The sequence below is a fragment of the Schistocerca piceifrons genome, chromosome 6 (assembly GCF_021461385.2).
Source record: "Schistocerca piceifrons isolate TAMUIC-IGC-003096 chromosome 6, iqSchPice1.1, whole genome shotgun sequence".
NCBI classification, from domain to species: Eukaryota; Metazoa; Arthropoda; class Insecta; order Orthoptera; family Acrididae; genus Schistocerca; species Schistocerca piceifrons.
Genome location: NC_060143.1, coordinates 437202380 through 437218946, shown reverse-complemented (window position 1 = coordinate 437218946; position 16567 = coordinate 437202380). Strand labels below are relative to the sequence as shown.

At 38.0% G+C, this 16567-nt stretch overlaps 1 protein-coding gene across 1 annotated transcript in view; it reads left to right on the top strand.

Moving 5' to 3' along the window:
• Positions 1 to 4337: 4337 nt before the first annotated feature.
• The window catches only part of LOC124802998 (1,5-anhydro-D-fructose reductase-like), a 111924-nt gene continuing 99694 nt past the window's right edge, over positions 4338 to 16567 (top strand). The window contains exons 1-2 of the mRNA XM_047264101.1: positions 4338 to 4514; positions 15536 to 15703. Of these exons, the coding sequence (XP_047120057.1) occupies positions 4440 to 4514; positions 15536 to 15703 (243 nt within the window). The 5' untranslated portion in view covers positions 4338 to 4439. The remainder of the gene's footprint in view (positions 4515 to 15535; positions 15704 to 16567) is intronic.

The window sequence follows — 16567 nt, the reverse complement described above, 5'->3', positions numbered from 1 at the left end:
TTAAGGTGTGCCAGGCCGCCTCTGTGGTGAAAATGATAGCGTTCTCAGTTACGCCATCTATCCCAGATTACTAAGTGTGGTGCTTAGCTAATGCTTTCATCCTCTCCATCACCCAACAGGAAGTATGTAGCATCTGAACGATGCAGCCACTGAGTGGAGGTGGAACAATCAAGCAACATTCAGCATCCTCTGTATACCATAATACTGTTCTCTGAACAATATTCATCCTAAGTTTCACAGCAAAGTAATTGTCTAACTCTTGGTCTGATCCACCTGGGAGACACTCTGGTCAATCACTTTACTCTGCTGATACGACTCTCGTATTGGTATGTCCCAAAAGGTTTATTTAGTACCAGGACTTTGTACATGACTGTTGTAACTGTAAGTTTACATCCTCCAAATCAGTGTTGTAATGACCCCCAATTCCCGTAATCTGTTTAACTCAGTCTTCACTGCATCATGCATTGTGAATGGAACCAGCCATGTGTGACAAAATTTAGTCACAGTGGACTGCTTGAATGAAATATGCACTTCAAACTCTTTGGCCCAACTCAACAATGGTTGGAATGACTGCTTATAGTTCCCTAACAACAATCCAGGAATGGTACCAAAGTGGATACCAGATTCAACTCATCCAGTACTTGGAAAACAAATGCATCTAAGCCAAAAATATTTACAGTTTTGGCAAGCTTATGACCAACAAAATGCAGTCATTTGCCCCTGCAAAGGGACTCTTTGCCAGATATATGCAATAACCTACTGCTGCAGTGGCTACAGACAGAAAGCTCAAATACTGGTAGGATTCCTAATTAATCTGAGAAACTACAGTGCCCTATCCACCTGGAATTGACCCATGGTATCGTTGATATCCAACTCAATCAGGAGTTTATTAGGTGCTTGGCCTGGTTTTGCTGGAGCTAGAGTTAAAGCAAACACCAACATTTGGTCAGATTTTGTTGTCCTCAGTGTATTGGTGAAGACTGGCACATTGGCTCACAGCACTGTTTACCTGCCCAAGTACACTCCTGATAAGTGCCCTCACTTGCGACAGGCCCAACGTGTTGAAAAAATGTGGACACAGGCAATGCTTGTGGTGCATCCAACAGTCTGGACAAGACTTGAGCATCAACTGGGCGAATCTGATGCTGTGGAGGTAATTTCTTTATTATCTAAAGAACATAGTCTACATGAAGATGCCCAGCAAGCTTGCGTCTGTGTAGTAAGTCTATTGAAGTCTACTTGGGAGCAAAAAATATTTCCTTGATTCATAGTGGACTAACTTTCAGTTCACAGTGGAGTGCTGAGCTATTTGCCAATTATCATGAAACACATTTTGAGCTGCTGCAGACACCTCAAACATTTTGCCAATATTTGCAGTCCTATTTAATTCAGGGACTGACAATTCCAAATCTCTATAGTGCTCCTCCTTGTCTGACGCTAATGCAGCAGCCATGTCTTTGATCAAAGGATCAGCCTATGATACCACACAGTTCGCATATACAAAGTTGCATTTATGGGCAAAGCCCAGAAAATCCACCGTACAAGACTGATCACAACGTTTCCTGCATTGGTTAACTGCACATCAGGAATGCATCCTTGTTCAAAAGATTGATTAATTATTTTAGTTGGTGGAGGTGCTATTATGTGGTACACTGCTTTAATCACTTTAGTTGGTATCCCGTACCACCCAGCTGAGTTTTTATTTTTTAATGATGATATAATATTTTCTATGTGCTATATTGAGACTTTTTTAAAATCTGTGAGAGACTCAGCTCCTTGCTGGAGTCCAAAGGAGTTTACTTTACTCTGATACTCCACTATATCAACATCTGACTTTGCCACCTTTATGAAGAATTCATTTAAACACTACGGTATTTGAGCTGGATTTACAATAAGGCTATCATTTACTTTAATCCTAGATATTTTGTTTCTATTAATTCCAACACCTAACTCTGATTTGACAACAGACCATACTGCCTTTGTTTTACTTTTATGTTGTGAAATGAACTTATTGTTTGGGTGCTTTCATGACTGTTTTGAAGGTAGATTTATAATGTCTAACATATTCAGTAAAATACCTGTTTTTATTATATTTCAGTTCATTATGTAGTTGCCTCTCCCCAGCACTAGAAATTTTTATACCCAGAGTTATCCATTTAAATTTACCAGTGATTTTGTTGCATGTGGTTCTATGTGGTAAAGTTTCATTAAACACCCTAAGAAAACTGCTTAAAAATTTGTTAAAGTTACTTCTACTTGAAATACAGCTGTCATATTCTAAATACAGTGAAATTTTTTCATTGAAGTTCCTTTTCATAGAGCTTCTGTCACATGGAATTTCTTTGTTAATTTTTGGTAGTTCAGTGAATAATGTAGAGTGGTCGGAGATTCCTAGATCTAAGCAAAATTTATGGACATTTTCAAACACGTAGTTGGTTAGGATATTATCAATACAGGTGGCTGACTATGCATTTACCCTAGTGGCTTGCGTAAAGTTTACTTTGAAGCCAAAACTTTTTACTATGTCAGTGAATTTGCACTCATAATAGCTTTCACCTAGGATATTAATGTTGAAGTCGGCAGCTATTACAATCATTTTTCCTTTTCCTTGTTTAGATTTTCAAGGAGGCACTGAAATTTGGCCAGAAAAGCTTCAATTGTAGCTTTCTCTGGTACTCTGTAAATAGAAACTACTATGATATTTAGGTCCCTTAACTTGATACAGCAGCTCTCAAATATACTATCTTCATTCAAATTATTAAAACTATTTCTTATTACATATTTTATATCAGAATGAGTAAGTATGCAAGAGCCTCCATGTGATTTCTCACATCTAAAAAAGCTGTTTGCTACTTCAAAATTTTCGATTTTGTTAAAAATTTTAATATTATCAGTTGAAAGCCAATGTTCATTGAGGCAAATAACTTTGATATTTTTACACTCAGAAATAATAATTTGTAATTCATCCATTTTATGACTTTTGTTTTGAAAGTCAGTACTTAGACCATTTATATTCCAGTGCATTATGAGGGAACATTCTTTCTTATTTATGATTTCAAGCAGTATTTTCTTTCTTGGGTTATCATTTCGGTCTTGCCGTTTTAATTACCAAACACTGTTTCTAATCCCCATCATTCCTTATAAGTTTCCCCCATTATTCAGAATTTTTCAAGTATCAGCAAACATTTAAGAATTTTTGGTCCTAATCTGTTTAAATGAAGACCATCCTTACCCAGTCATTTATTGCTTAAGAACTTATTTGGATTTATATACACGGCTCCCATGTTGTTACCCTTTTTATGCAATAATCACAGGGATCTATGATGGTGGACCCCTGTACATTTTCTGTGATTAGCTCAGCCAACCCATCTTTACATCTCGTATTCAGGTGTAGAGCAGAGTACAAAAGTTGCTGTTCTCTCATTGTCTGTACTGTTTATCATCCAGGCTAGGCTACGCTTCTGACAAATACTTTCTAACACTTAAATTTATTTTCAATGCTAACAAATTCCTAATTTTCACATATACAGTGTTGAGTGTTTTAACTTCCTAAATATAATTCCCTTGGCATCACCTGATTTAATTTGATTTAAATTCATTGCCCTTCTTTTAGCTTTTGTAATGTTCATCTTATAACCTCTTTTCAAGATGATATCCATTCTCTTCAACTGTTTTTGAAAGTCCTTTGCACTTTCTGACAGAATTACAATGTTATTGACAAATCTTAAAACTTGTCCCTGATTTTTAATTTCCTTTCCAAATTTTTCTTCTCGATTATATTCAGATAACCACTAAAGCTTGCTATAAATGATAACTGTGAAATTATCTGCTGAACTGCAAAAGATACTTTAATCTAAATGTGCCAAATTATTGCAGTCAATGAAGTTTGAAAAATCATCACAATTGGTTTTTCCCCAATTTGATCTCATGCAACATGGAGATGATGGTCAACATAGCCTTGAAATTTAAACTTTGTATTGTGCATAAAATATTGTGCATATGATCCAGATACCTGCTGTAGATGGCCACTAGTAGCAGTTTTAAGTTGCACTAAATTTGGGTGAAAATATCACAGAGCTTACATGAAATTTTGCAACTCTCATGTTATCCCTTGTATGCTAAAAATCTTGAGGTTTTTTGTATCTCAGACTCAAATTTTCTGTAGTTTGACTTCATTTTTAGGGAACTAAAATGTGTCCACTTATTGTGCAATTACCATACCTTTAAATGTGCAGAGTAACACAAGTTCATCACAAGTAAACATGATAAACTGTGAAGGTGCTGTGTCATGTGAACTAGTTGTTGAATGAGTTATGTAATATGCTGTTATCTTGCAGTGCACTGAATCCAGTGGCTATTCACAAGCTCCAGCAACCAGCTGCTGGTGAGGTGGATTTTCCAGCATTGCTAGGAGCAGCACATTTGACATATAATAAAAGATGGCGCCAAAGCTGGAGAATGTGACATTCTTTAATGGGCATAAAATGCCTATTGTTGGGCTAGGAACATTTCAGGTGAGGTGACTGAAGTTTGATTTGAAACTCATTGCTGCAAGAGAGAAGTTCCAGTAAAATAGAAGCTTTTTGATGGGTTGTCTTTGAGGTATAAAATTTCAGTAAATGTTTGTTTGAAACTCGAGTATACCAAAATTTGTCAGTCCTTATTTCTGATTTATTCTCTGTAGAAAGTTAGAGTATTTGTTTTGAGTTGTTAATATATGACATGCCATAAGTTATGGATCAATTACAAAAATACATTATATCCCAGTTACCTATAAATAATATAATACAAATGGAGGGATAATCTAATGCTCTTTTCTTTAATACTAAAATACACTTATTTAGAAGAATTTTTCTGTGTCTTGTAAGTAAAAGAAGTGCAACATGATAGGTTCAGTTGGTCATAATTCTTGTTATGACTTATTTTAGGTTGTTTTAGTTATAACTGTTTTTAGGTTTCCTTCAGATTAGTTATGGATAAGATTAAATTTTGTGGAATTAATGTTGTTATGCAATTGATATGATGCCAGTTTCCATAGCTATTGGCTGAATGCAGTGTGAAGTAAGTTACCTATGAGCAAAAAGCTAAATGAGTTTTGCAGAATATTGAGATACTTATTACATGTAATAAATTATCTGTTGTTGTATTCAATTGTTATGTTTAGCAAGCGCTATACTGATTTCTTCACTTTCATTCTGAAATGATGAGTGAACTAGCTTTTATAGGTTGTAGCATAAACAGTGACCCTTCTGAACGTTATATTCAAGCATAGCATCAATAGAGTTATTTACTCACAAAATTTATCAACAGTTCATTGAATTTTGACAGTAATAGAGATATCCAACTGTGTGAAACTAGAAGTGAAACTTATCTACTCTTTCTTCTAGTGTATCTAACTTGGGCACGGAAAGGAGTGCAGTGCTCAACTATAAAACCAATTGATAATCCGCGCACTAAAATAAAAATCTGACAGTTGGCAGAACTGTTTTAAAATGCTGCTGTATTACTTGTCAGAGGGTACCCAGTACCACTACTAGTCATTTCCTTTCCTGTTCCACACACAAATAGAGCGGGGGAAAAAGACTGTATACCTCCATATGAGCCCTAATTTCTCGTATCTTATCTGTGTGGTCCTTACGTTGGCAGCAGTGGAATTGTTCTGCAGTCAGCTTCAAATACTGCTTCTCTAAATTTTTTCAATAGTATTCCTCTACAAGAACTTTGCCTTACCTCTAGGGATTCCCATTTGAGTTCCTGAAGTATCTCTGTAACATTTCCATGTTGCTTGAACCTACCAGTAACAAATTTAGCAGTCTGCCTCTGAATTGCTTCGATGTCTTCCTTTAATCTGACCTGGTATGGTTCCCATCACTCAAGCAGTACTCAAGAGTAAGTCACACTAACATCCTATATGTGGTCTGATTTATGGATGAATCACACTTCCCAAACTTTCCCAATAAACCAAAGTCAACCATTCACCATCCCTATCGCATTTCTCACATACTGCAGCAAGCTGATGTTAGGGATATTGATCTGTAATTTTCAGGTCCATTCTTTTGCCCTTCTTATACACAGGAGTCACTTGCACTTTTTTCCAGTCGCTTAGGACTTTGCACTGTGCGAGAGATTTGTGATAAATGCAAGTTAGGTAAGGGGCCAGTGCTGTAGAGTACTGTTTGTAAAACCATTTTGGGATTCCATCCAGACCTGGCAACTGACTTGTTTTCAGCTTATTACTTATGCTTGTTACTATGTCATCAATATGGGTGTCTGTTCAGTGGTCAAATGATGGTATGTTTGCATGACTCTCCTGTGTTAACGATTTGTTAAACATGAAAAATAAAACTTTGGCATTTATTTTGCTATCTTCAACTGCCACCCAGACTGTTAAACGAGTGACTGGAGGGAAGCTCAAGACCCACTTAGCAATTTTACATAGGACTTAATTTTTCTTGGGTTCTCTGCCAGATCTTTTGTTAAGGTATGGCCATGGTGGTTATAGTATGTTATGCATATAGGTCTTTTCACAGGCACATGAATCTTACTAACCTTTGCTTGTTGTTATTCACATGTTCTCTTTTGAACCAAGAGTGCAACAGCCTCTGCTTCCTCAGCATTTTCCAAATTTCATTGTTAAACCATGGCAGGTCTTTCTGTCCTTAATCCACTTACAAGGCACATAATTCTCCTGACCACAATTTACAATATGCATAATTCCCCTATGTCCATCTTATTGGATATAGGTGGTGTCAATTCGTTGTCTTGAGTGAGGTGCTAACAACTGCTCATCTGCTCTTCTTAGCAGAAACACTCTTCTAGCCTTCTTGACTGATTTATTAATATTCATAATCATAGTTGCTATAATAAAATTATGATCACCAACCCTGTCTCTATAATGATATTGTCAATAAGTTCAGGCCTATTTGTAGCTACGACGTCTAAGATATTTTCATTGTGTGTGGGCTGCCAAACTGGCTGCTAAAGACAGTTTTTAGAAAATTTGTTGAAAGTGCTTCACATGATTGTACTCTCCACAGTAAATCCATAGATATCTCAGTCTGCACTCACACCTGCAACTACTGTAGTATTACTTACAAACACCTCAAGACTTTCTTCAAATGTCTTTAGAACTACCAAATTGGAATCAGGTGGCCAGTAAAAACATCCAACAATTAACTTGGTTTTACCTAGACCTGTTATATGAGACCAGTTGACTTCACTGTCAGCTCAACTTCAACCTCAAGAGAGAGAATATTTTTGTCAACTGCAATGAAAAGTTCCCCTCCTGTGGCCTCTAATCTGTTTTCCAATATGCGTTCCATGACTCGCTAAATATCTCAGAGCATTCCACTTTGGGTTTCAGGTAACTATCTGTGGAAGTGATGGAAACTTGCTGTGCTTGCTCAGGAGACTTCAAATAATACGTATGTAATGTTTCACGTTCATAGCATTGTTTTCGGCTGAGAAAAAAGTGCATTACTTTCTGGGCAACCCTCATTCTTCAGCATCCCACATTGTTCCACATTGATTATTGTAGATGATTATCTTCACCTTCAGTCTACTTTTCATTATTACTGAATTGTGATCCAAGTGTATATCTGCTCCTTGGTACACCCTACAATCCAATGTATCTGGTTTTGTAATCTCTGACCATGATGTAATGCAGCTGGAATTTTCTTTCTTGTGAGTTTTGAACTGCATGTTCACCATTAGTACTTCAAATTTATTGCAGAACTCAATTACTCTTTCTCCTCTCTCGTACCTATTTCCAATCCCATATTCTCCTGCAACTCTTTTCAGCCTTGGGAATTCAAAAGGTGTCACAGGGAGCCATGTCCAGTGAACGGGGTAGCTGAGGCAACATAACTGTTTTGTTTTTTTTTGCGAAAAAGTCACGAACAAGCATTGAAGTGTGAGTGGGAGCCTTATTGTGACGCAATTTCCATGAATGTTTTTGCCACATTTCTGGTTGTTTTCTTCAAATTTATTGCTGCAAATGGCACATAACTTCCTGGTAGTACTCCTTATTGATTGTACATCCATTAGGCAGGAACTCTTGATACATTATCCCATTATAATGGAAGAAAACAGAAGAACCTTCACATGTGATTGAACTTGTTGAATTTTTTTTACCTTTGACCTTCTGGCAGTTGCCATTGGGACAGTTGGGCATTCGTTTGGAAGTCATATCCCATTTTTCATCACCTGTTATAACCTCCTTTAGAAGTTATGGATCATTGTCGACTTTATTCTACAATTCCTGAGCAACGTCTACATGGTGTTGTGTTTGGTCAAAACTGAACATTTTTAGAGCAAACTTTCAAAATTTGCTGCTACACATTTCATGCCCCAAAAAATTGCTTTGCATGAGCCAGAGGATATGCTGGTATCATCAGCAATCTCTCTGACAGTGATCCAGCGATTTTCCAGAACCTTTTTAATTATTATTATTATTTTTTTTTTTCCATCAGTAATTGATGTGCTAGGATGTCCTGGGTGGTCATCATCTTCAGCATCTTCTTGACCCTCTTTGAAACGTTTATACCACTTGTAAACTCTTGTCTTACTCGTAGTTGACTTGCCAAAAGGTCCCATCAACATTTCGAATGTGATGCTGCAGTTTATTCCATTTTCAAAGCAAAATTTACTGCTCATTCTTTGAGACATCTTTTTTGAAAGTAAAAATTTGCTGAGCACACGAAAACCTTCTCAGTTGTCAACAATAAAATATATATTCAAAGCAGTTGAAAATGCAAACATACGTGTGCACCAACAAGATTTCAAAAAATGAAAATTTGATGTATAAAGCCTACAACATTCAAAAATTCCCATTACATTTTTTGATCATGCCTCATGTTTTGGACTAAATTCAGTAGCAGTTCATAACCACACACTCATAATTATCTCACAAAAGGCTCATTTGCAGGATTTTTTTGCTTCTATTATTGTATGCTCTCACCCATGCCAGTTTACACTATTAATTATGGTACACTATATTGTATTACTTCAAAAATTTAGAAGAAAAGCAAAATGATTTTGAGTATCAAAGAAACAGTCTTTTATTATGCTGCAGAGACAAAGAAGAAGATACCTAACTAGGTGTATTTTTATTTATGGATCTATCAAATAATATCAGCTTAAAGAATGACCAATTCATAGTGCATGAAATCATTTTTTTTAACACAAGAACTGGTGTCATCACACTGTTTTAAAGATATGACACTCTTTTGGTGTACTGTGAAACAACAAATGTTTGACCATCATGAAAGAAATGAAATTCGGCAATAGACAATTCATTACGGAATGTAACAATATTATAAAAAGAATAATTGGTGCTCACCATGTAGCAGGGACACTTGAGTTGCAGATAGGCCTCTTTGTGACTCAGTATCTCCACTATATAAAAAAAATAAATTGTAACTCTTTATACATCAAGATATGGTAACATACAATGAAGACATTAAGTAATGAAACAAGATGTCGCTGGAGTACTACCTAATATACTGCAGGTTTACAGGTTAACTATTCCATTTTTCACCATCCAATATTGGTGATAAATTATTTACCACACAACAGAGGGCCACTTTTATTTCAGCAATTTTTGCTGTATATAAGAACAGAGTTTTTGGAACAGTAGTACTAGAAAATGGGCATGTAACACAACATGTTGGTTGTGCAAAGTAAAATAAATCTCCAATTTTGGCTGACAATACTAAGTACAGAGCAGGATACTATTTCAAAATTATTTTCCCTTGTAGAACCAAATTATATAATTATCGAGTTAGATATGACCATTATTCATTGATGATGTACACGAAGTTCAGCAGTATCTGTGAATAATACTTAAAAAATGCAGTTTGACTGATTACTATATTTATCTTCTGTGCTATCTGGATTTTGGCTTTTATGCCATTCTCAAGTACAATGCTAAAATTTTCTGGACCCTTATTACTTCATATCTATTAAGGCAGTCTAAAGTAGCTTTGAAATGCCCTAACAGATATGACATAATAATGATCTAACTACTTGCAGCATTGTGCTTGAGAACGGCATAAAAGCCAAAATCTGAATAACATGGAAGATAAATATAGTATTACACAGTTAAATGGTGGATTACCTTTTTTAAAAAATATTGCGTGACTGCAGGCTCAACACCATCCAAAACTGTTTGGTAATAGATATATTCAACATATTTACCTGTGCCTTTGTCCACATATATATGAGTCATATGTATTGTGCATAGACATATATGCATGAATCTCTGCTGTGTTACACCGTATGACTCCATAGAGGATGTTAAATTTATCTGTGGTGTTCAGCCATGTGGGATGATCTTGGTCCCAAAACATGTTGCAAAAAACTTTGGTTCACTGTAGTGCACATTATTGTGACCTGTTTGACACTTTGAACAGCACAAATAAGACACAAATTGTGTTTCATACTTTTAAAGTATTACAATTGAACTAAATACAGAAAAGAAGTACCAGAGTATTTTTGTAGAAAATTTTTACATATCACACATTCTCATCCCCATCCCTAGGACTAGTGGGTTGCTAATGCCCACACTACTTTTATATGAAAAATTTGTTGTATATATACCAAATTTTGTTGAAATAGTGTCCTAAAAGTAATCAAGAAACATTTAAATCTCTTACCTAATTTATCTCTCCCCTCCCCCCCTTGCTCCATTTCTCTCACTATTTATCCAACTGTTTCATCACATACTGTCCCTCATTCACATGCCTCATCACAACCTGTCCTGCTTCCACCTGCGCCCTCATAAGATGCCCCCTTCCACTTTCATCCCCACAACCTGTCCATATTCCTCCTCCTGCCCCACAACCTGTCCTCCTTCCACGTGCCTCCTCACACCCTCTTCCATTTCCACCTCACACCCAAACCCTTTTTCACATGTCTCCTCACAGCCTCTTTCATTTTCACCTGCCCACTACCCTACTCCATCTTCCGCCTGTCTCCTGCACCACCCCCTTCTCTCTGGTTGTCACCCCCATTCCCTTCTTTCGGTCTCTCCTCCACCCCCTTCTCTCTGTCTCTCCTCCACCCGCTTCTCTCTTTCTGTCTATCTCCTCCAACCCCCCCCCCCCCCCCCCCCCCCTTGTATGTCTCCTGCATCCTCCTCTCACTATTGGTCTCCTACATCCCTTCTCTGTCAGACTTCTACACCCCCTCGCTCCAGACTCCTACACCCCACCTCTTTGTTGAACTCCTAAACCCCCCTCTGTCTTGTCCTCCCCCTCTCTGTGTCCGTCTCGTCCACCCCCCTCCCTTTGTCCATCTTGTCCACTCCCACTCCCTGTCAGTTTTCTCCAACCCCCCTCCCTGTCAGTCTCCTCTGCCCCTCCCCCTTCTCCCTGTCGGTCTCTCCCACACCCCCCTTCCTGTTGGTCTTGTGCCTCCCCTCCCTGTCTGTCTCTTCTGACCTCCCCCTCCCTATCAGTCTCATCCACACCTCCTCTTTGTCAGTCTCCTCCACCCCACTCCCTGTTGGTTTTCTCCACCATCCTGCTCCCTTTCAGTCTCCTCCACCAGACCCCTCCCTGTCAGTCTCTCCAACCCCCTCTCTGTCAGGTCTCTGCACCCTCTCTGTCTCTCTCTATCTCTCTCTCTGTCTCCTCATCCCTCCATCTCTGTGTCTGTCTCCTCCTCCCTCCATCTCTCTTTGTGGCCAGTTCTTCCCCCCCCCCCCCCCCCCTGTTTATCCATCTTCTGGCACCCCATCTTCACATCATCCTCAGTGGGAGGAGTGGTGTTTACCACCATAATGTGACTTTCCAGACAGCAAGTGATATGTGTACCAAGTTTGGTTGAAACTGATCATGTAGTTTAGAAGAACCTTAATTTTTATAATACAATAGCATTTTATCCATGGCCTGGTCCACATACATGTATGTCATATATATTGCACACATCTCCTCTTTCCCATTGTCTCTGTCCATTTCCTCCTTCCCCTCTTGATCCATCTCCTCCTCTACCTCCTCTCTGTCCATCTCCTCGTCCACTTCCTCTTTGCCCATATCCTCCTCCCCCTCTCTGTCCATCTTCTTCCCTCCTCCTTGCCTGTCTCCTATGTCACCTCCACCTCAGTGGGAGTTAAGTAGTTCTTATGCGCACAATGATTTTTTCCACAGTTTGAGTGGTAGGAGTACAAAGGTACCAAGTTTGGTTGAAATTGACCCAACACACACACACACACACACACACACACACACACAGAGAGAGAGAGAGAGAGAGAGAGAGAGAGAGAGAGAGAGAGAGAGAGAGAGAGAGAGTGAGAGAGAGAGAGAGAGAGAGAGAGACTTATCGGTGCTATTGAGTTTTACTTCATGAAATTCCTGAGACAATATTAAGCACTGAGGACTGTGGGTATGTATGACTCAGTTAGAATTGTGGCTCGACAATTCATGAGACAAGATAAAGAACTAAGGACTGTGGGTGATGCACAACTCAGCTAGGATTGTGACCCAACATAATCATAATATTGGACCTTACATGTCTGCTAAACTCGCTGCAAAGTATATTCACGTAGAGTAATTCCAATTAATAATGAATCCAAGATGTGAACTATTTATTGTCCTTGATATCAGAACGCAGAATTATCTTAACCTTTTTTCCCTAAATTTTCTCTTAACACTGTGTACTGAATGTTTATTACATAGACAACTACTCTATGGCCATGTAAAATATAGATGTTATTTATGTGAACCGACTACGCTTGCAGTCAAACCAACTCTTAACGGAAACTAAAAATTTTCATTACATTAATGAAAGGCTCAATTATAAAGTGGCAGGATTTGGCCATCAGCTAAAACATCATGGTGACCAGCAACAGAGGAGTGTATTGTCTCAAAGTCATAATCTTGTAATATATTTAAAAACACAGATGATGTGACTTACCGAACGAAAGTGCTGGCAGGTCGATAGACACACAAACAAACACAAACATACACACAAAATTCAAGCTTTCGCAACAAACTGTTGCCTCATCAGGAAAGAGGGAAGGAGAGGGAAAGACGAAAGGATGTGGGTTTTAAGGGAGAGGGTAAGGAGTCATTCCAATCCCGGGAGCGGAAAGACTTACCTTAGAGGGAAAAACTTTTTTCCCCCTAAGGTCTTTCCGCTCCCGGGATTGGAATGACTCCTTACCCTCTCCCTTAAAACCCACATCCTTTCGTCTTTCCCTCTCCTTCCCTCTTTCCTGATGAGGCAACAGTTTGTTGTGAAAGCTTGAATTTCGTGTGTATGTTTGTGTTTGTTTGTGTGTCTGTCGACCTGCAAGCACTTTCGTTCGGTAAGTCACATCATCTGTGTTTTTAGATATATTTTTCCCACGTGGAATGTTTCCCTCTATTATATTCATAATCTTGTAAGCTTCACATGAAATAGAAAACAGACAAAACTGTGTGAATCTTTTGGAATAAGGTCAGCATAAGTACTTTGAAATGAAGATTTATAAATATTTTCTTGATGGCACTCAGGAATGAAAGATATGAATGTTACCATCATTATTTGTGACGTAACACTCCCTGTTGTATTATGAAATTATCTTCTTGAGCAGTGCATCTAAAGTAAATCAACTGTCCGTTCAGCACAAGTGAGCAGTAAGAATATTGGGGCAATCTGATAATCACACATCTTGAAGAAGCATTTTTAAAGATCTTGGCATTCTTACACTTACTTCCCTATTCATTTACTTTTTAATGGTTATTGTTGATGGACATAAACATCAGTTTCAGAGTAAGTGTGATTTTCTTCCACAATACAAGACACAAATAATTTTCATGTAGACTTTGGTATCTTGTCCAGGGTTCAGAATGGAGTAACGGACTCTGCTGGGAAGATATTCGACAAGTTCCTATCTAACCTAAAACAAGGAATTGGGAATCTCTATCAGTCCAAAAGAAAATTAATAACATACCTCATTAGCCGCTCTTCGTACATACTATCTGATTGTGCAGCTCTAGGGATCGTAAATTTGTATTACCTACATGACAAGTGGCTGTGGTAGTTGTAAAGCTGTAAGACAAATAATAAATAGGACCTAGTGTTTATATATACAAAAAAATATGTTCTTTGAAAATTACAATTGGAATCAAGTAAATGTTAAGCTGATAATAGCAGTTATATAACAAAAACAGCAGTTATATAATAAAACTAAGAAGGTGGAAGCTGTTTTCAAAGTAGCATCTTTCTTTCTGATCTACTCAGTTCAATTTAGGCAGCCTAAGTGTGAATAGCATTAAGCTGCCTAGTGATAGTTCATTGTTAACTTAGTATAAATACTAAGTTTCTATATATGCTTTGACTTGTTCCACATCTCTGAAGGTTCTCCTTTATAGGATCTACAGAAATGATGAACTAATGAGTCAGTGAGTGAGTGAATGAATGAATGAATAAATAAATAAATAAATAAATATAAAGAGGAGTTACTGTATATAAACATTATAAAGTGTGATCAAAAAGTTTGTGGAGCATGTATGCAACATAGTGTGACTACAATGTGGGTATATAAGCACTGACATTTAGGCAAGGTATTAGTGTGGCATTTATATCTTCCAGATGTGAACTATGGCAATGATGATACCAAATGCCTCCAAACAGAACATACATGCTGTTATTCTGTTCTTGGCTCCTGAATGACAAACACCAGTAGACATACCCATACTTTGTAGAATGAAGAATGTGTACGGGGCATATATGGTGTGCAGTCAAGGCGAAACATTCAGGAAAACTATGATGAGATGTGCTGCTGCTTCATGATTATGCACATCCACATATCACAAATGGTGTAACCCATAAATTATGCCAATTCAACTGAGAGACAATTGAGCACAATGATTAATGGAAAATCTCATATAAAGATGTGAAACAAATACTAACAAAGAGATAGAGGGGCTGGCCAGTACTTACCTCAGCTCAGTACAGCCGATAGATACACAAAAAACAGAACCGAAAATTTACGTTCCTAGCTTTGTTCCTTCATCAGGTTGTGAGTAACTGAATCCACTTTCCCTTCTTCTCTTTCTTTCCCCTCTCTCCTCCCTGATGAAGGAACATTTGTTCCGAAAGCTAGGAACGTAAATTTTCGGTTCTGTTTTTTGTGTATCTATCAGCTGTACTGAGCTGAGGTAAGTACTGGCCAGCCCCTCTATCTCTTTGTTAGACAATTGAGCACCCGCCTTATAGCCCAAATCTCTCCCCATGCAATTTTAACCTCTTTGGTCTCTGGAAAAAGGCGTTGGAAGGTCGACCATTGCTGTTGGACGAGAATGTGCAGCAGGCATTTACAGACTTCTTCACACAGTAGGATACGAAGCTTTACCAAACAGGTATCTTCTTTTTGGTGCAATGATGGGATGATTGCCACAATACTCATAGTGATTTTACCTGATTGGCATACCGATTGTGGATTGGGCCTTCGAATGGAAACTTTTTGATCACCCCTTGCAGTTATATTGTTAGCAGATTGGGACCCTTTGTTATTGTAGTAATATTGAATGTAGTTCATTTTTTACAGTCGTCTAAAGGTGAAGTTGGACGTGCTGTTGATATTGCCTTGGAAACAGGCTACAGGCACATTGATACAGCTTACATGTATGGAAATGAAGCAGAAATAGGGCAAGCTTTAAAGAAATGGCTTGATTCGGGGAAACTGAAACGTGAAGATCTTTTTATTGTAACTAAGGTGAGTAGTTGGCATTACAGCTTCTTGTACTAGTATAGATTGTGACGTGTATGCTTGTGGCATGTATGCCTCTGTATGTATGCTGAGGTGTGGTGCATAATTTGCTCTTTTCAACGTGATGCTCCTACATGGCCTGCAATGACAGCAACTCTGAACTCCTTCAAGCTCATTCTGTCTTTTGCAGTTGCTTTGCTGAAGATTTTGCTGGCATTGACTACATTATTGTGCAGTGCCACCATTTCATTGTCATTATCATTGTCACTATTGGAGCTTACTGATTTCTGATAACATTGCAGTTCATTCAGTAGCTGATATCGCATTTATTGATCAGATTGTCAGCTTGCAGAATCCATGATTCCATTAGTGAGGAACAGAGGAGGCGGTTCAGCCACACATAATTATCCTGGTTGGTATGAAAGCGATGCCCAATAATGTTTTCCGATGCGCAGAATATATTTCTAAAGACATATCATCACATACCATCAAGAGAACCTGAAGAGCTCTGAATGATATAGTCATCAAATAGGAAATAACTTACAGACAGAAAAGCACATGATAAGCTAGATCTACAGTGGTAACCTGAAATGCAGGACAGACAAGTAATGTGTACTGTCCAACAACCAAGTCTTGGAAGTGAACTCTAGAGTTCAGTATCTACCTGTAATCCTCATGGTTCCACTGTCGCTGCACTCATTACCGCTGTTGCTGCACTGATTGGCAAGGTATTCAACGTAAAAGATGGTAGTTTCACTTAGTGATCCTTTTCAGTTTCAATTTATTGCTCGTAACATGCAATTTTACACGTATGTGTATTTTCAACTATGTGTAAAGTTTTTACAATTACATTTTTGTAAACAAGGGGTA